We start from the raw sequence: 26770 nt of genomic DNA, 5'->3' as shown, positions 1-26770 counted from the left end.
AAGGGCTGGCAGGAGGGGCAGTGGCAGGAGGGGGCAGAGGAGGGAGTTGGCAGGTGGGGGCAGGTGATGGGGAGAGGCAGCGGTGAAGGAGGAGGGAGCTGGCTGGGGGCAGTGGGGAGGGATCTGGAAGGACGGGGCTGTGGTAGGAGGGACATGGGGGGCAGGGGCAGTTGGAAGGAGGCAGGGGAGAGGGGCAGCAGAAGGGGCAATGGGGGGAGGCAGGCAAGGTGGGGCAGGGGGCGTTAGAGGAGAGGAGGGCAGGGCAGGGGGCTGGGCAATGGGAGGGGGCAGGGCAGGGAGCTGGGCAGCGGGGGTGGGAAGGAGGGGACAGGACAGGACAGGAGCGGAGCCGCGCGAGTGCGAAGGGGCGGGCAGGAGCCGGGCGCACGGCGCTGGCGCTGACGCCGACACTGACACCGGCACCGGCGCAGGGCTCCGCTGGCCGCGCTCGCTCGATCTCTCGCTCTATCTCTCCCGCGGCCCCGGAGCGGCCGGGCGCTGCCATGTTCAGCCGGGGCTCTCGGAAGCGGCTCCCCAGCCGATCGGTGAGTGCGCCCGGCCCGGCCCGGCTCGGCTCCCCCCTTGTCCGCGGCGCCGGAGGGCACGGGCGGGCGGGCGGGCGGAGGCTGGGCTCGGGGGGCGGCACCTGCGGCTGGGGCCGCCGCTTCGCGCCCCGCCGGCTGCCCTTCGCCCTGGGAGCCCCCCGCCCCCAGGTTACCACAGGTGCGGCCCGGCCTTTGTCCGCGGCGCCCGGCCGTTAACGGCACCGACCCACTGCCCGACCCCTCCCCCCCCGCGCGCTTCTCGTTTACCTCAGCGGCCCCCCGCGAGGCGCGCAGCCCCGGCCGGGCCCGGGGCGCTGGGGGTGAGAGGAGGGGGGGGGGGCGGATCTGGGCTCGGGGCTGGACGGAGAAACCAACGTGGCTTTTGCTTTTCTTCCCTTCCCGCGGCCGTCGGGCTGGTGCGCGCAGCCCTCCGCCTCGGGCCCGCCGGAGCGGGGCCAGCCGTGCAGCGCCTGCGGCGACCAGTGCCCCGGCTTCGCCCTGCACAAGTGGAGGTAGGAGACCCCCCGCCTGGCGCCCCGCGAGCGAGACCGGCCCGCCCGGGGGAGGAATGCCACGGGGTGTGATTTGGGGGGTGGGTGTGATTTGGGGTGTTTTGGGGGTGTAGGGGGGTGGGTGTGATTTTGGGGGCTGTGATTTGGGGGGTGGGTGTGTTTTTGGGGTGACTTTGGAGGGGGTGGGTGTGTTTTTGGGGGGGTGGGTGTGATTTGGGGGTGATTGGGGGGGTGGGTGTGATTTGGGGTGTTTTGGGGGTGATTTGGGGGTGTAGGGGGGTGGGTGTGATTTGGGGGGTGGGTGTGTTTTTGGGGTGACTTTGGAGGGGGGTCATTTGGGGTGTGTGTGTGAGAGAGAGAGAGATTTGGGTGTGAATTTCCTCCTTTTTCCGCACCCGAAGGGTCGAAGAGGAGAGGCGGCCGCCTCACCTTAAACTAGGGGCTTGTGGCCCTGAGAGAGCTTCCTTTCCCAGGTGTGAAGGGCCGGCCGCCCTCCAGCCCAGCCGTCCTCCCTTTCAGCTGTAATTCTCCTTTTTCCTCCAGGCCAACTTTTGCAGGACAATACGCCCCCCCGGGGTGGGGGGAGGCTTTTCTGACATTTGATTTAAATCTGCTGTGGATATTCAGGGGTGACCCTAGATCCGCTACCGGCTGTGTTTGGTCATTTTCAGCATAGTGGTGGTTTTGGCTTCTTCCCACGCTTCTCTCCTGTGGCCCAAGAGGACTGGTGATATTGTACCTTGGGATTATAGAGCACTGAAATCCATCCTACGTCCAGAGGAAGAGAAATGCCAACATTGCTAAGCACTTCACACCCCCCCCCCCCCCCCGTTTCCTCCAGGTGTGCTAGAACTCTGGTACCTGGTTGCCTGTTTCTGTTGTCACCACCACCTCCTGCCACCCCCCACCTCACGTTTGGGTCTCAGCGGATTGAAATGCAGACTCAAAACGAGGGATGTGAACGCAATAACGCTGGAAGAAGCGGGGCTAGTTTATTTGGTAGGAACGAAGCCTATAACCTCAGTTCAACGAGTCAGTGTTCTGACGTCATTCACTGACATGTAAAAGTCAGGTGCTGCAAAATCTGGGTAGGACAGAGGCAAATCTGGGTCTGAACAGAGGGATGTCCCTTCTAATGAAAGGTAATTGTTAGGTGCGGGTGTTGCTGGAAGTAACATGGCAGGCCCTCTTTTACCCTTCAGTCTGCTCCTTGCTGGGCGTTTCTCAATATAGAAAGGAACGATAATGCTCCACATTACAATGTCCTGTACTGCAGGTTCAAGGGCTACGGGCAGTCTTTTCTCATGGCTCCTGCTCTCTCCTGACTGTGTGCCCCAACCTTTGGTGGAAGCAATTTGCCCAGTACTTGCTCCTGTTCCCTTCAGGCAGCTGCAATCTCCTGCTGCTTTCCCCATATTCTGCATCCGCCATATATACTTCATAATATATTTGTAAGATCACCCCGTGCATCTTTTTTTTAGGGGTTATAAAAGGCTTTTGTGAGCTGTCAAATACATCATCACATCTCAGGTTTGTGGTACTTGGTATTGTCCCAAAAGCTTGCAAAGTGCTTTAAAATGTCTGAAAGAGGCAGGGAGACCTTGTAAATATGTAATATGAAGATACAGGCAACCTTCGAGGTTACTGCCTGCCTGTCTCTAACCATCACAAATAGCTGTGCAGTGTACAGGTTTGGTTTTCATTATGTAAAAATCCACAGCTACTTAACACCTTTGCAGGCCATTTTTCCCTAATGTCGCAATTTGGTGATGCTATTTCACAACCACAACTGGACTTGCACTGATTTCTGTGGATGCATTGTTAGCCATAAACTTGCACTAACATGGCAGCAGCCCCACACACTCTCAAAATTTCCAAACTGTAATGAAGGTTTCTGGCAGACTTTGGCAGAGATGGTGGTGGCCCTAAAGGAAAGGCTATCTATCGACTCAACTCCACTGACATATCTCCTAACAGAAGGCCTGATTCTGATTGATCTTTCACCAGTGTGCCAGGAGTAAACCCACTGAAATCAGTGGGTCAAATTCTGATCCCTTGCTCTGACTGCTTTCTAATGCTCTAGTAATACAAGGCACCTGGCTACCTGGAGATTCATCTTGTTTAAATTGGAGCTAACACACTGCCTCTAGTGCATGGATGTTCCCAGGGACGAGGCATGTGTAGCTCTTGCACTATGAGTTAGAACATTCTTTAGCTGTTTTGTTATACTGGTGACTCTACCAGCTCCCATATAATTTTTTTAATTGCCTAAATATAAAAATATATAATCAAGTAAAATAAAGCCTGCTAATTTGCCTACCTAAATAAATATATACAGTGGATATACATTCATTTTTACTTTTGAGAGCTCTGTTCTCCCATTAGTGCCCAGGACATATAAGTAGGCAAATATTAATAGCAGTTACTTTTGTAGGTCACACACACATGGGAGAACAGATCTGCTGAATATGGAAAAAAGTATATTTAACTAGTACTGGGGATGTTCGTGAACTTATTAAACTGCTGGATGAAATTGAAAGAAAACAATAGTTTTCAAGGGATGTAGGGATTAGGGATGCAAACCCATATCAATTAACCACTAGAGATTCGTAAGCTTTTTTATAATCCTTTAACACTGCACTTTTGCTGATAAATGTAAATTGGACTTGGGCTTTAAAGATGGGAATTTACAACATACATCAGGGAGAGAGGAATTTATAAGCTTGCAGACAGGGAAAGTGGAATTCATCCCAGTTGCTGATGCAAGCTTTGTGTAGTATATATAATTATGTGGAATTGTATGTTTGCTAATTTTGTTTGCATTTTTGGGCATGATGTATATGTCCGTGTTAACAAGCAAGCCAAGTTGTGTTCTGCTCAGATCTAAAAGATTTCTGTGCTTTTTACATTCATTTGAAGGCCACTTTTTTCCAGGTATGGAGTTGATTTTCATTATTTATTGAAAGTATCATTCTTGGAAGCATATGCATGGCTCCTGTTTGAAGGAAACCATTAAAAATAAATTGTAATCTACCAAACTGTTTCCTTCTTCAGAATAAAACCACGGTGTATAATTTAGAGGAAGCGAAATAATAATTTAAAAGGAAAGTGGTTTTAAAAAAATCTTGATTTATGATAATGAATACATTATAATGAATTGTTTTAATCACATCTTTAAATTGCAATGCCACATTCACGTAAGGTTGTGGATTTTCTGTGCTAATGGGCCAGCATTTTTAATATTTATTTCAATGGATGCAAGTAAGAGTAAAATGTGCAACATGTTCTTTAAATTTGGGTCCTTACATATGTACAACACCCATAAGAAGTCCATAGAAGTTTGTTCCTTAATGATCACACACCGATGGTTACAGAATTGAATTTTTCAGTTTGTAGTGATTTAGCAAAAAGAGAAGAAAAATAGACTATTTTATTTAAAAGAATCAAGACTGAATTTAATCACTAGACATCAATTTTGCACTGCAGTCCTCCGCAGACATGACTATCAAACAGTAGCTAGTGTAACCTGCAGTTTTGCAGTGTCTTGAGCAGCAAAGTAACTTTTTACTTTAATAGCACGTTGTTTTTTATTACAGTAGACTGTGAATTAGAGGTGTAAAAAGACAAATATTATTTTCTGTATGGCTGTAGTCTTGAAAATGACAAATAATGTAAACAACAGATTCCTTGTTCAGTATTTAATATAGGCTGGCACTTGAAAGATGGTGTTGTGTGAGAAAGTGAAATCAAATTCAGTAAAATCTCCAACTCCTTAGGAGTCTGGTTGATGTTTTCTAATCAGATCTGCATTACATTAAACTGCATGCTATTCAGCTTGTTAGCAAGCTTTGCATTAAATAAAGCTGTCACTGGAGTCGGGTGAATGAATAGCCATTAGAAGTGTCTTGTGCATAATGTCTCACTAAAGAAAAGCCTGCAAAAGAGGTGGTCAGAGGAGAGAAAAGGGAAGGGAATTTATAGTCTATTCCTAATGCAATTAGTATGAATATGCAAACGTTAAAGCTGACAAATGGGTACCAATCAGGAGAACAGAGCATGCTGCTTTTGCCACCCTGAAGTTTTTGATAGTCCTTTCACATGGACACTGGAGAAAGTAAAACTTGAAATTGCTTTTAAAATATACTACTGAATATAACGTTGAATATAACATGCATGCATACTGCAGCATGTTGTCTGATTTTGGTGTATCATCTACAGCCATGTGTTGTTTCAGTGTGTTTCCTCTTTAAGAGAGCCTTTCCACCGTCAGTGATCCTCACAATTAAAATATTCCTTTTATTCCCGGCCTCCCACTTAGTCTTCCCCCCTCCCCGCCCCTCAAAAAAAACCAAAACAAAACCCAAGAACCAACCCTACTCCAAGCAGAGTTTTAACCTCATAATTTCCCCTTGCATATTAACTTTACCAAAGGCCTGATTCAATAAAGAACTGCTGGGACTAAATTAGTTGCTACAACTCAAGAAAGATCTTTGCATTCTTCTGGATAGTTCTCTGAAAACATCCGTTCAAGGTGCAGCCAACAGAATGTTAGGAACCATTAGGAAAGAGAGAGCTAATAAGACAGAAAATATCTTAATGCCATTATATAAATCCATGGTATGCCCACATCTTGAATACTGCCTGCAGTTCTGGTGGCCCCATCTCAAAAATGATATATTAGAATTAGTACAGAGAAGGGAAATAAAAATTAGATAAGCTCATGGAGGATTAGTCTATCAATAGCTATTAGCTAAGATGGTCAGGGATGCAACCCCATGCTCTGGGTGTCCCTAAGCCTCTGATTGCCAGAAGCTGGCAGTGGACAACAGCGGATGGATCACTCAAGAATTGTCCTGTTTTGTTCATTGCTTCTGAAGCCTGTAGCACCAGCCATGGTCAGAAGACAGGATACTGGGCTAGATGGACCATTGGTCTAACCCAGTGTGTGACCGTTCGTATGTTCTTAAAAGGAGACATGCCAAAGACTCCATGAAGTTCACAAGGGACTTCGCTATTGCTATTTATTTTACATGGAAGGTGCCCGAATACAGTGCTGATGGGTGGCAGTACAAAACCCAAAGATAGATAGTATTTTTAAAATTACCCAAAGTCTTGCAGAAAATCTTTGTTGCCATAGTTATGCTTCTCATTTGCAATGGCTTTAAATAGCAGTAATAAATGTGCCATAAAAACATGATGTTAGCGCTTTTAGTTTTTGACTGGCATTGTGAAATCACATTTCTGTTCTGTTTCTTGAATTCTCATTCCTGTAACATAAGCTGCAGCATTTGTTCCCTAAGTCATATTTTGATGGTCAAGAGTTCCAATTCTCCTCAAGTAGCCTGTTAAAATTGTTTTACAGTCTTCATAAATGTGGCTTATGTTTATGTAACAAGCATTGTCCAATACTTAAAAAGACACTTGAAAGCAGAGTCTTTAAAAGAAAGAGAACCATTTTTTCAACTATCGTCTCAGTTTGGTAATATTTAATATTAATGAATGAAATCCTGTGGAAAGAGCTGTTGAAAGCATTCACTGGGTTTAATAAAGTGTACAGTGCCTCAAGAAAAGAGGACCCTAGGTTTATATAGAGGTAGGGTGTTGGTAGGGTGTCTAGTGGATAGAGTACTGGCTTGGGAGTCGAGACCTGGGTCATGTGTGATCTCGGGAAAATCACTTAATCTCTGTGTGGTGACAGACCCAGCCTTTATAAATTCTTTGAGGTAGGGTCTGTCTCTTACTATGTGTTTGCACAGTGCATAGTCCAGTGGGGCCTTGACCTCCGCTGAGTCCTATAGGACTAACATACCACTAATAATTAATAAAATAACTAGTCATTCTGTATTTGTACATGACCCAAATCTACATCTATCGGGAGTCAAATTCTTCCCTGGGGATGCACATAAAGGACTCTTTTGGCCTGCAAACACATCCCTGGCCAGCTTTTGGTCTTCAGTTTGATTACTGGAGCAGCTTCTAAAGGCCAGAAACAACAGTATTTTCAGTGTCGCACGCAAATGAATAACAGGGAATTCTGAAGCATTTGTCTCTGGTTTTAAAAAAAAAAAAAAAAAAAAAAAAGGAAAAGGAAAGAAAATACAGATTATTGTTTCCATATGTTTCCAGCCTTTTTACATTGCTTGCGGTTGTTTCCTTTCATGAATAACCTGCTTTGTGTCTCTCTCTCCTTTAGAATTCAGATATTCTACACATCCTTGCATTTTTATTTCTAAGACTTTTGGCTTGGAGACATGAGCATACCTTACGCAGCCCTATTCCGAATGAGCATCCATTCATATCACTTCCATTGCAGTAACTTAAGGCTGTGTTATCTTATTCAGTTTTTGCAGTAGGCCAATGAGAAGAGTGGAGAACCAGCTGAAATAGACAAAACTGCACCTGTGGGAAGGATGCTGAGCCTAAAGATCATGAATACCCTTCCATTCCCATCTCCAGAAGCTATTCTTTAGAATTGCCATGTGTTTGGGGGCTCTACAGGAGTAAATGAAGGAGGGTGTATCTCATGGAGAGTTGTTCTATATGGCATTATATTTTCTGCAGTTAATGTAGAACCTATTGGCATTAATTTCTGCGTGTTCCTGTGCTGCACCTTCAAATGCGTTGGGAGGTGGCCACGTGCATGCTGGTTGGCTATAGCAGAATGTCCCTAGAGGAAGCCATATTGCCAGTGTGATGGGGAATCACATGACTGTCTGGCTTTCTGTGGGTGCCCTAAGATTTGTGGGATTTACTTGAAGGTGATAGAACACATGGTGGGTTGGAGCTGTTCAGATACCACAATGATGAGTGTGGTAGGAGAACCTGACTACAACACGGAATAGCATACACAGAACAGCATGAGCAGTTGACTAGAACATAGGCAGAATTGAGGTGCACATGCTTTTCAGTCATTTTCGTGCTGTCAAACCCTGTTCTGTGGTAGTTTGGCTAAATATCCACAGCTCAACGCTTGCAGCATCGGGGCCTAATTTATTGTTTTATGAGTTTTGTCTGTATGTTTTTGTTGAAAAACCATTGATCTCTCTATGGTACTTATATGGGCCTCATTGCTGTTTTATCTGAGCACCGCATAATCTTTAACGTATTTGTGTGTTCTTACCAAGTATCAGCTAACATAATAACCAACGCGAGGTAAAATGTGGAGGCAAGGCAATTTTAACATGCTAGCAGGTTGAGATGAACTCTATGCCCCTAAAAGTAAGAGAACACAATTTTTTTTCCCTAGTGTGGGCAAACACAACATCTGGTTTGCCTGTGTCATGCAGGAAGTCTGTGGTAGAACAGGGAATTAAACTTGGATCTTCTGTGTCCCAGAAAGACATGCTAACTGCTAGAAAATCCTTCCTTACATGACTGTCAGGTTAACAATCGCTTATGTAACATAAGTGACTTTTAATGTTCCTCGGCCAGTCTTTTAATATTTTCATTCTCTATTGTTAAAGTAAGTCCAACAACAACTGAGATTGATAATCTGTATGGATTGGCTAAGAGGTGCCAATAGATAGTTAATATATTGAAGGCAGTGTTGTCTCTGGAAAAAGGCCTAAAGTAAGCTCTTTAATTTTTTATGTGATATACAAAAGAGCAGGTGAAGTATGTACTTCTTTCCTGGCAGGTAGGAGGAGACCCAGTTTGTTGGAACCCTTTGACTTCTTTACAAGTTGCTTAAGGTTGTATCGCTGGGATTTACAGAACTTTGAGAAACTACTTGATTAAATTTTGTTTGAACTGAATTGGCCAGGCCTGTGGTGGGTATAATTGGCATTGAAATGCCAGTGTAGTCAATGGAACTATATCAGTTTATTTGAGCTGAGGAGCAGACCCAATAGATCTAACATTAAACTTTAAAAACATAACTAGGAAAAATATCTTTTTAATCATTGTGAATAGTCTGAAAGTGGATTTTCTCTGCATTTTAGAGAATTGTGTGCAATTTCTAGATCTAGGGGTGTGGCTCAAAAACATTATCGGGGGAGGGGGGTGTTTGTTTGAGGGTAGATTAAGAATTCCTTATTTTAGCACTGAAGGGTGCAGTTAAATTAAGTTTATCCCCCATTACGCCTCTGGCGTTCATAGCAGTGACAAAGCTCCTCCACTCCTGTCTGTTTCTGGCAAGTCTTTCAATGATTTCCCCAGCTGTGTCCCAGGTTTTTCAGCTAAGCTTCCACAGCTCTTCACCATGTTAAATCTATAGTGTCTCATCTCTGCTATTACCTGACCTTCCCTATTTAGTACATTATCTGTATGTTCCAGTTTGGTTTTTGTCTTGGTGTTGAGAACTTCAGTTTTCATGCCAAAAGCTTCCTTTCGGCTTTCACTATTGGCAGTCATGCAAGTCGTTGACTCCTGAAGGCCATCCCGCACAGCAATGGTTGATTTCTCTGCCGCTGTTTCCATAACATATTTTAACATAGCATAACCATACAGGACAGGATTGTTAGCTGTGTGCCAAACCCCCAGCCTGGAGGACCAAGATGTCGGTTTTTGTTTGGCCCTTCCCGCCCAGAGCAATCCGCCATGATTGAACCTACCAGGAGCAAAAAAGCCCCTGCCAACACAGACCCTGGGGATCGTTAGGGTACTATAAGGCATAGACACCAATGGACAGCGAAGGGTGCAGAATGGGGGGAAAACAATGAATTCCGATGTTAGTTTCTATCACTTTACTTCTAGACTAAACAAAATAACTTTTTTTGCCTAACATTTTTGGAAAAACTTGCCACTGCTTATGATCAGTATGCAAAGAGTGAAATTCTGTCCGCTTTGTGTGAACTTCCGTACGCGATGCCATGTGAACATTTGGTATTTGCCATCCAAACTATTGCACAACAACAAAAAGTACTTTCTGAAATACAGAACTGGAATCTCAGCCAGTATAAATTGGAGTAGCTCATTTGAAGTCCCTGGGGGGATGCTGATTTACACTGGCTGAGGATCTAGCCCGTTCATTTTATTTGGAAACATTTGGCGTGAGTTTTAGATGAAAATCCTCGTGAAGACTATTGCCATTCTGTGTGTAATTGCCTGAGAGCAGGGGTCTCCAAACTACGGCCCGCTGACACATTTTAACCAGCCCACGCCCTTCTCCCAGCCCCGCCCCTCTCTCACGTGATGTGGGCCCACCTGCTCCGGCCCACCATAAGAGCAAGACTGAGTGGTGTGGCCCTTGCAGCTCAAAGTTTGGGGATCCCTGCCCGAGAGCAATGTAGGTGCAGTTGTAGGGGAACTCTCTAAAGATTTGGAATTTTTTGTCTAACCTTGTTGGCTAGAAATAGCACCAGTTGCCCAGAACAGATTACAGAGCAGCACATATTCCCAATCTATAAAATCAAGGGGTTGATTCATGCCTGTGATCCTGGCTATCTCTGTTTACATTGTAAGCTCTTTGGGACAGGAACTGTCTTTTTGTTCTGTCTTTGTACAATGAGGTTCTGACCCATGGCTGAGCTCTTAGCTGCTTCTGCAATATAAATAAATAATAATAATGAGAGTCCTGTAGCACCCGCTTCTGGGTTGCAGCCCATGAAAACTGATGCCCGCAGAAATTTGTTAGTCTTTAAGGTGCTACAGGACTCTCATTGATTTTGCTGTATACAGACTAACACGGCTATCCCTCTGAAATAATAATAATGATCTTACGCGAGCAGCTCTTCGTTGTGTCGCTGATAGAAAATAGTGTTCCCCGGCTGCACACCTCATAGAGCTCTATCTTTTTGGAACACTGTGTTGGTGGAACTTTTATAACAGTAACGCTTTGAATTAATCCTGCACCTTTCCCCCAAGGATTTCACAGTTCTGACTCCCAGCCTCTCTTCTTTATGGGGTTGCAGGAAAAAAAAATGGTACCCACTACATTTTGTTTCATGAGGTTCTCCTGCAGCAATGATGCTGATATTTCATATAATCTGGATACTGAACCAAATACTTAACGGGTTAAAAAAATAGGCAGTCAGTTTTCTTATTTCTGTTGCCCCATGTAGAAGTAGGCATTGCATCCTATGACTAATTGAGAAGATATGAAGTTTTACCCATTAATAATATTGATATTTATTTGTATTGCTTATAAGCCACAATCAGGAATCAAAGCCTTTCTGTATCAGGTGCCTGTAAAAATAAGATAATGCTTGGCATGACGAGAACTAACAGCAGTTAGAGAACTTGTGAAGTGGAAGAATTTTTATTTTTGGTGGGTGATGGCTTTGATCAAAGCTTGATCTGAATTCCGCAATATTCTGTTGTGCGGTTGTTAAGAGGATTCAGTATGAATGGATATGAAGGTATCTCATATTTCTTCATAAGAACCTGTCTTTGGTGAAGCAGAGCTCATTTCTGTAGATCTATTGCAGTGATGTTGTTCTAATTTTCAAGTCATGTTTGCGATTTGCACAGTAACAATGTGTACTTGGCCACCATTTAGTTTCTGGCAGGGCCTGAGTCACGTATTTATCATCACATGCCATGTGGCTCAGTGAGTGATGAAAGATTAATCATGGGCCCAACCATGCAAGGTGCTGAATGCCCTCACTGGCGCAATCTCTCAAGAAGTGCCCAACACTTCAGAAGCAGAGGCAGCCTGGATGGTGGAAGTCAGTACAGCCACCACTGATCAAATGTTGGGGGATCAAATAGACTTTCATTCATTCAGATCACTTGAACGTTGGCTGTCACTGACCTCATTTATTTAAAGGTTCATATTGTTATGGTTTGATGGTTTTCACACCTCATCCTTTGCTGGAACGTTTTTAAAGTGACATTTGTAGCCTGCTGAGAAGAGAGGTGTTTTGTCAAGGGAGCTATTCCTTTAGGATAACAGAGTGGATTTTAAACCAGTAATGCAATGAAAAGATTTTAGAGTAACACTAGTGGGTTGGTGAGAAAAATACCTGGGTACAGAGAAGAGAAACCCCTCTAAAAATCAAAATGGTGTACAAAGACATCTAATGGACGTTGCTTATTGAAGCAGCGTTCCTCAGACTGAGATCCACTGGTGACCCTCCTAGCACTTGGTGGAGGTCCCTGGAGAGTTGTCTGCCCATGTGATGCTGGTTATTTTTTGTTTCTAGGTGCCACATTGCGCCACAGTCTGCTAAAAATACATTAAATATTTTCCCACTATTACTTTTGCTTGGAAATAATGGCTGTAGTTGCCACGAGGATGTTATGTGACAACAAATAGGAAGGAGAGGTTGTTCCTGATATTGTCAGAGAGAGCTGTCCATGAGACAACTTCTCTCTCTATTAAGATACGGTCCACATCGCAAAGATATTTGAAAGCCTGTGGTATAAGAGAATTAGGGGCTGATTCTCCTCCTACTTATACTGCTGTAATTTGGGCATTACTCCTGTGAAGTCACACGAGCCAGGGTGTGGCTGGTGTAAAACTGGTGTAGTTGAGAAGAAAGTTGGGTCCTGAGTCTCTCCTTCTGGCTGGTAGAAGCAGTTGAGATTGTCTCAGGTGTGCTTGCTGCCAGTTCCTAGGAGTGAATTTTCCAGGGTAAGGACCTTCACCATAGATTTGAAGGTCCTTCAGCGTGGAGCTTATTTCCATGAAAGAAAGATGATCTTGCTTGTTAAGCCACAGGACTGGTAGAAGGATGGTCTGGATTCAATTCCAGATTTCCTCTGTGAGAACTCAATTTCCCATCTGGACAATGGGGATCATAATACTTCCTTTCTCCCACTCTGTTTTCTCTTTAGATTGCAAGCTGTTTGGGAAAGGAAATCCATCTCTGTGCGTGCACGTGTGGGTGGGTGCATACACACATGTACAATGCCATGCACAACGAGGCCTCTAGGTAATTGTCTGTAGTGCTGCTATAATTAATAAATTCTTCCAGTATTCTGACAGAGCCCAGGTCTGGTTGTCCTTAAAATGTGACTGGCATAGAGCATATGCCTTTTGTTAGGCTTTTTAGTTGACCTTAATTACGCCATCATAAGAGTTTGATGGTTGCAGATGTTGTTCGGCTGAATGGCTCACAGTGGTGCATCTGTGGTTGATTGCCTCACTGGTATGAGTGTGTTGGTTTTTTTAAAATTGTTTATTTGAATTTTCTTATTCTGTACAGGGACTCTGTGTCTCAGGGTGTGTCTACATTGCAAGCACAGGTGTGATTACAGTGCGCCTAGGCATACTTGAGTTCACGTTCATCTAGCTGGCGTGGGTAACAGTGGCAGTGAGGATATGGCACACGCAGGCTTCAGGGCATGCCCTCTGCCCCACTCAGAGCCTGCTCAGGATCCGGTCTGGCCTGTTCTGGGTTCCGCGCTGCCTTGTCTTTGTTGCCCATGCTAACTAGATGAAAGCTAGTGAGGAGGGGGGATTGATTGCAGCATTGGTGGGCAAACTTTATTTGCAGTGTAGGCCTATCTTTGGAAGTCGCATGGTCTAGTGGAGTCAGCACAGGACTGGGAACAGGGAACTCAGAGTCTAATTCTGTTGACTTACTGTCAGCCTCCGAGGGAACCCAGAATCCTAGATCTTGTGCTCCATGAGCCCAGAGGGGAGACTGTTAGCTGGGTTGGGTTGTGGCTGGTGGGGAGAAGTCTAGGCCCGTTGTGTGGGGGAGAGTGTACGTTGGACCCTTTCAAGAGTGTTCTCCTGTGTGTTCTCACTTTGTTCCCCCATGGTACCTTCTACTTCTCAACCCCCTGCAGGGAGAATACCTCTGGAGCATAGCTGAGGCTGGAAACACTACAATGCAGCCCTATGTAACTGTTTCCCCACCCAGTAAAATGGAGATAGTAATACTTACCTCTGGGGGTTTTGCGGGGGCTAATGAATGTTTGTGCAGTACTTTCACGTGTAAGGCCCAATCAAAAGGACCAAGTGTCATTATCTCTACCGTGTGTGGGGATTGTAGCACAAACAGGCATTTACGCTTTGAGAGGAAATTCCTGTGCCTTCAACAGAGGGCTAATAGCCTAAGAGAGGAGGGACTTTAAAAACGGACAGGATCTAGTCTGAAAAAGATCACCTTTTTCCTGGCCAGTATTTCACTTCGCAGCCTTTTCTATGGAATCGGGATTTCTTTTTCTTCAGACATAAACATTCTGCAGCCAGATCCTGCTGTAAACTGGTGCAATGTCTACACTGAGTTCCCCCAGCAGAAGTCAGGCTCATGTCTTTAATTTATTTCCTGTCATATAGAGTTGTTCTCACTTCTTTACAGAGATTCTTTTCCCTATTCTACTGTTTAAATATCTTTCCACATTCTTTAGTTTTCAGAAGGTTATGTTTGTAATCCATTAATGATTGTATCAGTGACTCACTTTACATTCTGAATGACTACAATCTCCTTAAAGAAATCTCTGCCCCGTAGGTATATTGAAAATCTTAAGTAATGGCAAGTAGCATCAGCTCAGATTTTTGCCTGGTGCTCTCATAATAGCTTGTTTGTGATTTTCAGTTGAACATTTAATTCTTCTACCATGCAGTTATCCTGCAGGAAATCAGTGGTGATGGTGCTAAAAATGGCACACCCGACATGGTGCTGATTTGTGGTCATGATCTAACAGGAGGGGAAGATTCCATTCGCGATTAGTACAATTAATATGATTCCATACAAGGCACCAATACAAGGGTTCTTTTGCTCCCTCCCAACCCCCCAAAGTATATTATTATTATTATTCTTTGTATTCTGGTAGCGTTTAGAGGCCCCAGCCACAATGCAGGATCCCATTGTGCTAAGTATAGTGCCACCTGACAAAGTGGGTATAGCCCATGAAAGCTTATGCCTGCAGAAATTAAATTTGCTAGTCTTTAAAGTGCTGCAGGATTCTCATTGCATTTACATAATGCTATTTGTAATTTGTCTGATATAAGGGAAAACACATTTCTGAGTAAGCCATACAGGTATGGCTGTTGCTATGTAGACAGTCTTTCCAATGAATCGTTGGTATGTCTAGATGTTTTAAATATAGCATTGCATGCATCTTAAAATGTTTATCAGCCTACTGCACTATTTTTACACCAGTCCAGTCTTCCTTTTCTTTCAGGGGAGCTGCTCCTCATTGAGATCCATATAAGGGAGATGATCTCTCAGTTGAAAATCACTCATTTTGTTGCTCCCCTGTACTCTGATCAGTGTTGAACTGGATGTTCTATTACATCTTTTGAGATCATACCTACTGCAAGGTACTGACCACCTCCTACGACTATGCGATTCCTATGTTTAAAGGGAGCTGAGGACATCGTGTATATTAGGACTCCAAGACCCTTTCCCACAGAGCTCTGCGCCTACATGGAGGGCCATTGAAGTCAGTGGAGCTCTGTATAGACAAAGAGACATCCATTAAAATTGAGATCCTTGTGGGACTGGGGATTAAGAGAGGAGTAACCAAAGAGGTTATGCTGGAGCTGCAAAAATCCACAGTGCATTTTATGTTAAGCAGAAAGAGCATAGCTATTTCTTCCTCTGTGTATGATTCTTATGCTCCGCAGTGATCTGACTCCAAAGCTTAGCACTTAAAGTGCTAAGTATCACTATTATTATTATTATTACTACTGCTACTACTAAGGAGAGTGATGCTTTGTACTCAGTCATCATGGCAAATATTTCATCTGGTATCAGTTGCCCCTGTGCAGAAGCTACTGCTGTAATGATAAAAAACATAATGGCTGCTCTTGGAGATAAGGGAACTATATAAATATAATTACTGAAGTCCCTCTGCGGGGGTGGGGAGGAGGGAAAGCCTGTAGATAGATGAGTCCCTCTGCTTCTATATCTGCAAGGGGTGCTCCTGAGGCAATTTGCTATGCCCTAGAGAAGAGATAAAAGTCCGCTCAACCAGTATGCTAACCACTCACCGCAGCACACTTTCCAGCTGGTTGCAGCTTCTGGCATACTAAATTTGGTAAGTTTGGTCACAGGTGTGAACAATTAGCTACTCACCCCTCCACCACCTTCTTTTCTCCTATTTTTTGTCACCAGTGCCCCCTCCAATTCATGAGTGAAGAGAGGGAAGCCCCTAGCAACTTGGATTGAGGAGATGAGAGCTTTGAACAAATCATGTGTAGTTAGTGAAATTGCAGTTGCATTAGCCACTGTGGCTAACACGTTTGCAAAGGGCTTGCAAAGGAACAAATTCAGCCTTATAAACTATTGGGAGTTGCACCCAATTATCCAAGGCTGCAAGGTCTCAAAACACTTAAAAGGCTTTTCGTACAATAGGGCTTTTAACCCTTGGAGTAGCTGAGCTAGTACAAACGCCTAACACGGATGTGATTTGCACCAGTGCAGCCTAGTTGTACCAGTTCAGCTCACTCCAGTTAGGAACCAGGAGAAGTTGCCTACTGCCAATTGCACTGTGTTGATGTATTCATATCTATGCTATGGGCTTGCACCAGGGCGGCTACGCTGGTGGCTAAAACTCTCATGTTGACCAGAGTCAAGCTTATTTTTCTTCTTTCTTTTCCATTTCTAAAGCCTTGTGAGTTCCATTTTTTTTTAACCTGGGCAGAAGCATGTTTTCTAGTTGTGTAGCCAGATATTTCTGAGACCATACTGATGAAAATGATTTCCATGGCAGCAGTAACCGTTGGAAACCTTCCGAATGTGTCTTGTTTGGTTCCCAGCTCCTTTATTTTAACTGTTTACTCTGCAAATGGAACAGCAAGTGTCACCAATATTTTGTGCACATTGTAACAGTGCAAATGGCTGAGAATTCGCTGTGCCCCTTGTCTGATGAGCACCTCAAGTCTGTCATTCCTTCAAGTGGACAGGAATGTTTTTGCACAACTGTACAGGTTGGGGGCGGGGGGGGGGGATGGAATCAAGATGTGGTGACTCATTCTCTCTGGCTGGCTAGAAAAGCTTTTGTAGAAGGATTTGTTAGAAGAAGTATCACGGCTATTGTCTGACTCCTCTGCATTCTCAAAGAGTGCAAAGGGCAATGTATGTTTGATGCTAATTGCTCTAGAAAGAAAAGAGAATCAGTTCCCAGTACCTAGTTCCTTTTCAGTATCTTTTTCTATTCTTTCTGATAATGTTTGTGAAAGATGTTGTATTTCTGGTACAGCAAGGACTTACTATAATTATTATTGTGTATTACTGTGGTGCCTGGCGTCCACCCAAGTCAGTGCTAGGAGCTGTACAAATACAGAGTAAAGTAGTCCCTGCCCTAGAGAGCTGACAGTCACACAGGTTGGGCAAAAGAGGTGGACTGTTTACCCTTCAATAAGGATAGAGAATTTGGGACAAATCTGATTTAAAAAAAAAATCAGGAAAAAAATATTGTGAAAATGTCATGAATTTTGTTTGTTGAAAATAGACATTCTGTTGAGAGTTTTATTGGGAAATTTAAATATGGAATATTTTGACCAGCTTTCTCTGGGACACATTTAGAGGCTGGTATCAGAGGAAGTACTGCTCTGCAGCTAGGAAATCCCAAGTGAACAAGCCAGAATAGTGCTGGAAACAAAGCTTCTAAATCGATCATCATAACTAACTGGAAACCATTGGTGTAAGTGGGAAGTAGGGCTAGAGTTAGACAAATAGTTCACAGACAATTCTGGCACGGGAAAAAGGGCAATCCTTTGAAAAAAACCAAAGCCATAGCCCAGCTGTGGGTATGGGGAGGAGAATAGGTCACTTATGTTTTGGTATCGCCTTTAGCCAGGTGAGGAGGAGGAGGGGAAGATTCCATTCACGATTAGTACAATTAATATTCTTCCATACAAGGCACCAATACAAGGATTCTTTTGCTCCCTCCCAATCCCCCAAAGTATATTATTATTATTATTTGTATTCTGGTAGCGTTTAGAGGCCCCAACCACAGTGCAGGACCCCATTTTGCTAAGTGTTGTGCAAACACAGAACAAACAGACAATCACTGCTGCAAGGAGCTTACAATAGCAGTAAATCTGTATTGCCCTGGTGATGAGCAGACAGGTCTTCTCTTTCCTGCTTCCATCTGCTGTGTTTTACAAACAACCATTCAGTTTGTACCTTGGCCATTGCAAGGAAAGCGTTAGTGCTGGTAATTCCACACATACACTGCTGTGCGGAAGATCATATGTGAAGAGAAACATGCATAAACTAGTCAGACTGGAGAACTTTGGTGAGGTCTTTCCCTGTCATCTCAGCATATGCTGGCACAAATATCCAGATACCACCAGCCCATGCTGCTCCAGAGCAGAAAAAACAGCTGGCCCAGGCTTTTTTTGAGTTTTGCGGGGGAAGGGTGGAATTCAAATTCAGCTTCAGCAGGTTAGTTTGACAGTTCATACTGCTTGCTGCTGGTGAGATGATGATTATTGTGTGGAACTGGCATTTTGCATTTGATGGGAAATCCTACCTTTCTGTAGTGTTACAACGTGGCCCAGTGCCACTCTGAAGGGTCCCTGTCTGTTGTGAGTGGACCCAACCGCTAGGTCCCATGTGTTTGTAAACCAACTGGGTCTGAGGTGACTCTAGTCTGTTTCTAGCTCTGGATCTACAGGGCACACTCCCCAGGCTCAGACCTTTTTGTCTGACTTCTTTCCTTGGGACGTGGCACTCTGCAATCCAGCCACCCTAGAGCTAAAAATAGTTGTCAGTCCTCTGAGCCCCTCACTTACTTACACACGCAACCCTTAAGCAAAGCTGCGGGCACTCTAGCCTTCTAGTTTAACCCTTTCGGGGACAATGTGGCAGGAAAGCAAGGGACACAGACTTAGCAAAGGAATTTCTTAACCATAGTCATTTTACTTTCAAAAGCACTTGAGAGTTACAGATCTTTGAAAAATAACAAAAGTCTTGCTATGCCCCCTTCCCTGGTCTGATTTCCCCCCTGCTGTGGGTCCAAGGTCTTTTCAACATTTCAGACGGGGCAGATTTCTCCCTGCTATTTCCTCTCCTGCATATCCTGCTTCCCTGTGAGGATAGTCAGACCCCATTCCACAGCAAAGCACTCCGCTTTGAATTCAGCATCTGGCTCCTTTTGCCATATGCTCCTGTGGAATGTTTGTCCATTCTCCTCTCTAGGCTCCTCTAAAGAAAGTCCATTGTTCCATGGGGTTGGGCAAGCAGTTTAGAATTGATGGCTCCAGATCTGCTCTGTCATGGCTTCTTCGTAACAGTCCTTCAACGAGATGTCAAGCACCTCTTTGGGTCAGGGCTGCTGACTGGAATACATCATGTAATAACCTAGCTTTGGGCCAGGTTAGACATGAATTCAGCACAAAACACAAAACGGAGGTTACAATACAATGTGGAGTTCACAATGCAATGCAGACACATTCCACTCAGTCACAGTGACCATTCCATGTTATGAGACCAGAGTATGTAGACCACAGTCTGTGAGGCCATTGGGCAGCCTTCATCAACTCCGTAGCTGGGATTCCTAGGAGGGAGCTGCCCTTCGACCTTGTATCTTTCACCATAGCCTCTGGCTAGAAGGTATTGGATAATTGGAAGGCCCTTGCTCATGTCCCTCCTTGGCTGCTGGAGTGGCAAAGCAATTAGGGCTGCTTAAAAACATCCCTCAAAACTGTTTTTGGAAATATTTACATTGGACATTCTGCCACATTGCCTGATGGGAGTTGCATTTTCATTTCCTCATGTTCCCGTTCTCCTCTGGAGGCCAGGCTTCCTGGCTGGACTGTATATCTCATGATGCCCTATGGTCAGAGATTCCCATGATGTACCACCCCCCCTCTCCAAGAGGGAGACCACTGCACATCATGGGGAGTGTAGTCTCACCTTTGAGTCCATCCTGGAGAGGAGAGTGGGACCACGAGGTACCTAAACTACAATTCACATGAGGCACTATAGTGGCATTTCCATACTGAAATCTTTTGGGGTTTTGAATTTTCACCAAAAAATCAAATTTTCCTTAGGAAGTTTAGACAAAAATTATTCTTTTGGTTTTCATCTAATTTGTCATGTGGAATAGAAAGTAGCAAGGGCCTTCTTGGCATGTAGGTGTGAAGGGGAATATGGGAGAATGTAGTTGATTTCCTAATTAGATGAGTCCCCTGTTTTGTTATGACAAGTTTTAGGTCTGTGCAAACTTAAAACTCCAAGTAAAATCTGGGTGTTGTGAAACCTCAGCAAACTAAATATGGCTACAGTTGAGTAGCTGTGCACTTCTGTTAGTCGTGGACACTGTGCACAGTAGAAGGGAATCTGTGATAGACTCATGAACACTGGGAAAATGGAGCAACTTTGCGTACCTCTTTGTGCCATAGACTTGTAATTTTGTGTATATGTACTGTGCTGAACACATCCTTAGTTCTCAAGTCATAAATACCAGTAATTGTTTATGGCAATGAACCTAGCTGAGCAAAGTGCCATTTGAAGGGCAATGTGTCAGGCTGCTAAGACTGGAGGACTTTTCTTGCCTGTGGTGAAAGGAATCTATCTTGCCCATTGTGTCCCATTCCACCAGGTTTGTAGCTGTTGTTTGTCTTCTACATAGAAGGCAGAAATCAGATGGTGTTTGCATCATGTGCCTGATGATGAAAATGGGTCAGCTTTACCAGACTTCAACAGAGTCCTAATAACCAGGCTTTTGCTTTCTACAATTATTTAATCACTGTAGCTCTAAAACCCAGAACTATAGAAAAGTCAAATTTTTACTTAAAATACATGACAATTAAAGAACAGGCTATCAATCAGGAACAATGCAAGATACAGAATTGCTTTCTCGTCTCACATGCAGAACTAATTGTAACATTTATAACAAAGTTGTGTTTCTGATATATTAAATCTGTATTCTGTGCCATAAAGATAATGTGCTGGAACTGTATCTCCTTTAAATGTCAGATTTAAGGAGAGTGGAGAAATGTGAGTACAATAAAAGTTATTATTATTCGTTGAAGTTTGTACAGAGTAGTAATATTATGCAAGTAAGGTTTTAAATAGATGCATTTGAATTTGTTTTTATTATGGTGATTTTCCTTCCTAATACCAGGAATAATGAGGTTCTTGCAGAAGAAAAATGGTTCCACATTGTCCTATGATGGATTCAGCCTATACCTGCAATAGATGTGAAATTTGGTGAAGTATGCAGACTATCTGATAAATGTCGGAATAATGAAGCCACATTATTTGCTCTGATTTTCCTTTGTTATTTTCAGAGCTATAAATAAAACATGTCCAAACTGCAAATCTCGAAATTCCAGTAGAGACCGTATTTTCTTTCTGCAAAGGTGATGCAACTGTGGCGTACGAAACATGAATCTTTGAAAGTGTCTAATGGGAGAAATCTCCAGGCATTAGTATTATGCTCAGCATCTCAATTGCACAAACATTTAATTTTAATAAACATTTTACCCAAAGTAAAGTTATAAATATTAAAATTGCTCATTGGTTCTTCATTTTAAATAAAGGAGTGTTTATGTCAGTGCACAGCAGAGGGCACCATATAATGCTTAGTTGAGTATTTTGCTGTTTAATATCTGTATAAAGGGGAAAAACTGCTTAAATCATATTTTTCAGAAATTAATTACGGTGCAGCTATATATATAATATATGTAGCTGGTTCAGTAGCTTGTCATATTGATTAGAGTTCAGCCTGTCGGTACACCAAGCTTCAGGGGTTTCAGGCTAAGAAAGATACATTTTGAGAGACTAAAAGGAGATTCTGATTGGTTCAGAGTAGCGATGAAGAATGTCAGCATTATCGGGATACGTCTGAAGAAGTCTTTCACCATGAGTGCGTATGGCTGTGGGCAGTATTACAAATCAGGGAAATCTTGAAAGGTATCTAGACAACATTAGATTATTATGTAATATGTATTTCGCCTAAAAGTATCATAAGTGCTTCAGAGCAGAAAAGGGAGACGCGGACCTGGCCGTGAAGACTTTACAATCCATCATCCAGATTCTACCCCCTTTCTCATGGTGTAAGTACCATACTCTGCCAATATTCCCATTGATTTCAGTGGCACTACTGGTAGGTAGAGTACTAAGTGTGAGTAAGGGTAGCAGGACTGGGCGTTAATTAAGATGTTTACAATCTTGCCACCTTGCTCACATAAGTAGTCACTCTGAAGCACACGGGGCTCTTTTGCTGTTGGTAAAGTTACTCTCACGTGCAGATTCATCAAAACGCAAACATGTTAGTTAAGTCTCCAATCGTGCAAAGACCCAGGCGTAAGCTTCACTATACACACTGAGTATTCCTGCTGAAGTCAAAATCGAGGCTGTAATGCAGTACCATAGACAGAACCACACCATTTTAAATAGTAAATCTAACACTGTTTCTCACTGAACTACTTCATGCAGATTAAGTGTTTCTTTTAAGGGCAAGGGGAACATTGCTCGAATGTTCTGTATTTCATATTGTGCATTGTTGGAGAAGTGAGATTTGTTGGCATTTGTTCAGCAAGCGGTTGTATGATGGTGAAAATGCCAAACCTGTGTTCAATTTAAACTTTAAATTGTTTTACTTCACTATGGCATATTAAAATATTCAGTACAGCTGCATTTCTGATATTACACTTTGGACCATGTACTTTTTGGTGGACCCATAGAATTCCATACCAAATTTGAGAATTTAGCCATTCATCTAAAAGGATTTCATCTTTTCTCCTTGGCAACCAGCCTTTTTCTATTCAAACTGTGCATAGTCAAAGCAGTCTCAGAGAGCTTTACACTGACAGTATGCAGAAAGTACGAACGTTGTTGTATTGAACAGAGGAGCTGGTAACTATAGTGATAGTCCTTCTAGTCAAAGATAACAAAATTTACATGACATGAAATTTTGGTTATTGAATGTCTATGCAGCAAAGCATTTAAGCACAATGCAAAACTTGAAGAACATGAGTTGTCCCATTTACTTTAATGTGGCTGCTCGCAGACAGAAATGTGGAGGAGCTGACATGCTTTGCTAGACTGTTGCTAGTAGGTCGCTTAAGGGTTTCTTAGGACTTTCACTGCATCATCTAGTACTAGCCATGGTTGGCAATAGGATCCTGGAGCAGGTGGCCCTCTGTTCTGATCCTACATGGCAATTCCTGAGTTACAGTTTTGTTTAGCTGAGATAACAGGCCACACTTTGGGATTGTGATAATAGATTAGTTTTTCCTTCTGGATTCTTGGAGGCGAGAGCTGAGTTACCAGTGATGTGCTATAAGGAATTAACTATAACCACAGGAAACCAGTGCCAGCAGCAGCAGCTGGTATGCAGAAGCAAAAACGAGTTCAGTGGCTCATTTCCCCCCATGCTGATACATAGCAAGAAACAAACGAAGAATCAATTTTTAAGGGGGTGCGGTTTCTATTTCCCATGTTTCAAATATGGATATTTGACATTTGAAAATACCTTCTATTTAAAATATTTGAAATAATAACAGTACACTCAGTGCTGGAAAACCTTTTATGTGCTAACATTTATCCTGTTATGAGGCTTGAGTGATGTTATGGGAGCAGTCACCAGATGGTGCTGTTACAGATGGTCCTTTTTTTTTTTTTTTTTTTTTTAAACAAGTTCTTCATCTTAGCATGAACATTGTTCAGCCATTGAAGAAAATGGTTGTAGTGTTGTTAGTTTTGTGATGCAGTATGCTTTGCGGCAAAGCAGTGGCATGGACAGAGGAATTGCTGTCTACGTTTTTCTGCCTGGGGTCAATTTTGGAGGCAGAGTTGTTTCCTGGGAATTGGGTGTTGGTTTATTTGGCTGAGATTCCTACAACAGGAGGTTGCTTGCATGCTGTTTGTAACCACGTCTGTTCTAGGACTAGTGTATATAGTATAAACCAGAGGTAGTCAATAGGTGGACCGCAGGCCAAATCCGGACTGTCCGAGGCTTTTGAATGGACCCCCAAATCTTTTTATTTACTTATCATTTTTTAAAATTATTTTCTCTGGAGTCTGGACCTTGACTATAAAACAACTTTGGACCTTAACAAAAAATAGACTACCCCTGATGGTAAACTAGGTTGCACTAAGAATATACTCTGATTCCATGTTGCTGATTTCATTTTGGACAAGAGGATGACTTACTAGGCTCTGATATCTGCTACCACTTAGCAGAGGAGCAACAGTATTACCCTGGGAATGGCATAGATAGGAGAAAATATATGTATATGTGAACTCAGTATTCTTTGTATTCTTTGTATTTTTGTTCGTATAACTGCAATAGATTTCCTTACCCTAGAAGGTGGTGATATTATTATAGTGTGTAGCCCCAGTCATGGACCAGGTCCCCATTGTGCTAAGTGCTGTACAGTACAGAACAAAAATACGGTCTCTGGTTGTCTCCTCTTATTCCATCCCACCATTGTGTGAGCTGCGTGAGACACCACATGTAGCAAAATAAGTGTGTCAGAATATTGGCCAATCGAGAGGCTAGGATTTACAACAGTTTCACGTGGGTTTTTCAGCATTGTGTATTTATCATCATATCATTAGAATGACTGTACTAGTGGCAGCCCAGCATTGTTCTAGAGACCTTCTAAACTAAAGACTCACCTTAGCCAATGTCAATAGAAGTGAAACTACTTAAATACACAGTTAAAATATTTTGTTATATTAGTGTGTGGACCTCCATGCAAGTTTACTGTTTAACTATAATTATTTAAAGGACCCTCATGCAAACCATACAAAAGGCTTTTGAAACCTCACCACTTTAACCAGTCGAGTGCTGCCGAGTGTACTTGATACATGCAAAGAGCACATCAGTTTAATTTCCGTACACCAAGTTCATACCTACAGCACCCCAGTGTCCCACTGACAGGGTTAAGAAAATGGTACACCGTTTTCTTTGTGCAATGAAGTCCAGCTATATAATCGATCACTTTTTTTGTTACTATCCTTTTACCACCTTTCAGTGGTAGCCTGAACCTTTGTAATATATAATCTTCCAGCCAAGTTTTAGCATGTAATTTATTTTAGACTGATCTTCTATTCTTTCATGTTTTTTCTGGATGTTGTTGGAACTTGGGCAGTGAACAAAAAAATGAAGTAGATAAATGGGCCAATGAAACATTCCCCAATTGTTCATAGATTCACAGAACTTAATTCAGTATTGCATAAAGAAAAAAGGTGATTCCTTAATCTTAGAGTTGTATAATAATGTACAATTTATTAGAGTGCTGGCAACCATTACATAATGGTTTTCAATCACTCATAATAACTTTTTATGCTTTTACCCTTTTTGACCTGAAGTACTCCAGGCTTGATAGCAGATGCTGGCCCCACTGAAGTCAGTAGGAGTTTTGCCACCGACTTACATGGGACCTGGATTTCATCCTCGGTCTTTGCCCGAAGTTCATTTATTTTTTAATAAATTGAGCATTTTGGAGCATTGATGAGGTCTTAAAAAACCCTCTCCATGATTTCTAAAAGAGAAAGCCTCACTACTTTTGAAGGCTCTTCAGCAGCAATGACTGAAATTTGGCATGAAAATAGTCCTCAATGGGAAGTGCCTTGGTGTGGGCCAGGGAAAACTACTTTTGATTTAACTGACCCATAAGACTTTGAAATTTGAGGATAGTCTATGCGCAATACATTTTTAACCAAAGGATGACATTCATCCCTGCACAGGTGGCAAGTCCAAAGGCTATGCGTGACTTCCATCCTACCAAAGCCCTATTTTAAGAACTTCAGTGGGACAAAGCTGTTGCACGAATAGTTCTATGCTGTCTTTTCTTCACATGCATGAATTTCACCCAGGATACACAGTTAAGGACGGTCATGCTCCCCTTGCATGAATGGCTAACTTAGCTATGCATTGGAAAATTTAGCTCAGGGGGACGGTGAGTGAGGCAATGACTTATTCCCTTCACAGCTTGTAAAGGTTATGCAGGGAGTTGTATGATAATAGGTGTAACATTTGACAAACAGTATGTTGTATGATTAGATAGCAGTGTAGTTAGGGTGACCAGATAGCAAATGTGAAATATCGGGACAGAGGGTGGGAGGTAATAGGCGCCTATATAAGAAAAAGCCCTGAATATTGGGACTGTCCCTATAAAACTGGGACATCTGGTCACCCTAAATTGATTACATGGAGTGTGTGCAACCCTAATCTTGATGTCACCTGACTTCTGAGGTCTTCACCATGCATCCTTATTGTTCTCCTAACAAAGGTTGTTTTTGTTTTGTTTTGATGGTGATGCTCACACTACAGGTTGGTCTTGAATTTGGTAATCAATATCTGATACCTTGTATTTTAGACCCTTCCAACTTCAGATCCATCCTGGAACCAGAACTGGAGACATGGGTTTTTTGGCCTGAATGCTTCAAGTCCAAAACCTTATCCCTGAATTTTGAAAGGGTTCATACTCAAAATTTTGGCATTTCCCTACCTCTAAAATATAGAAACAATGACGTGTGTGGTATAAATATTTGTATTGGGTTGAGTTTGGGATGGCTGTAACTCACACATGGTTTCTATAAACTATAATATTAGTATTAGAGCTGCAGTCACTGACAACAATAGAGTTAAATTTCTCTTAGGATTTCTGTAATGAACCAGTGTAACTCTTCTACAAAAAGTCTTTCTGGGCTGAAACACAGTGTCAGTAACTAGGACATGACCTGATCTACTTTTTTTTGGTATCAGATCCCATTTAAAATAAATCTCATTAAATTTACACCACTAGCAGATCTCCAAGATCACCGTTGGGAGTGTTTACTTTGGAGCTCAGTCTGATTATTCATTCTTAATTCATTCTCTTGTGCCTAGCTAGTGCAAGGGTTTCCGCAGTGGTATAATCTTGCATACAATTGTGTGTCCTTCTCATACTTTGCACACTTACCT

At 42.9% G+C, this 26770-nt stretch overlaps 1 protein-coding gene across 1 annotated transcript in view; it reads left to right on the top strand.

The window, feature by feature from the left end:
• Positions 1–331: 331 nt before the first annotated feature.
• The window catches only part of PRICKLE2 (prickle planar cell polarity protein 2), a 176198-nt gene continuing 149759 nt past the window's right edge, over positions 332–26770 (top strand). The window contains exons 1-2 of the mRNA XM_067541706.1: positions 332–545; positions 972–1057. Of these exons, the coding sequence (XP_067397807.1) occupies positions 504–545; positions 972–1057 (128 nt within the window). The 5' untranslated portion in view covers positions 332–503. The remainder of the gene's footprint in view (positions 546–971; positions 1058–26770) is intronic.

Source organism: Emydura macquarii, unplaced genomic scaffold (genome assembly GCF_026122565.2).
Source record: "Emydura macquarii macquarii isolate MOO-44397 ecotype Brisbane River unplaced genomic scaffold, CSIRO-AGI_Emac_v2 contig_71, whole genome shotgun sequence".
Classification (NCBI taxonomy): Eukaryota; Metazoa; Chordata; order Testudines; family Chelidae; genus Emydura; species Emydura macquarii.
This window is presented reverse-complemented; position numbering and strand designations above follow the sequence as displayed.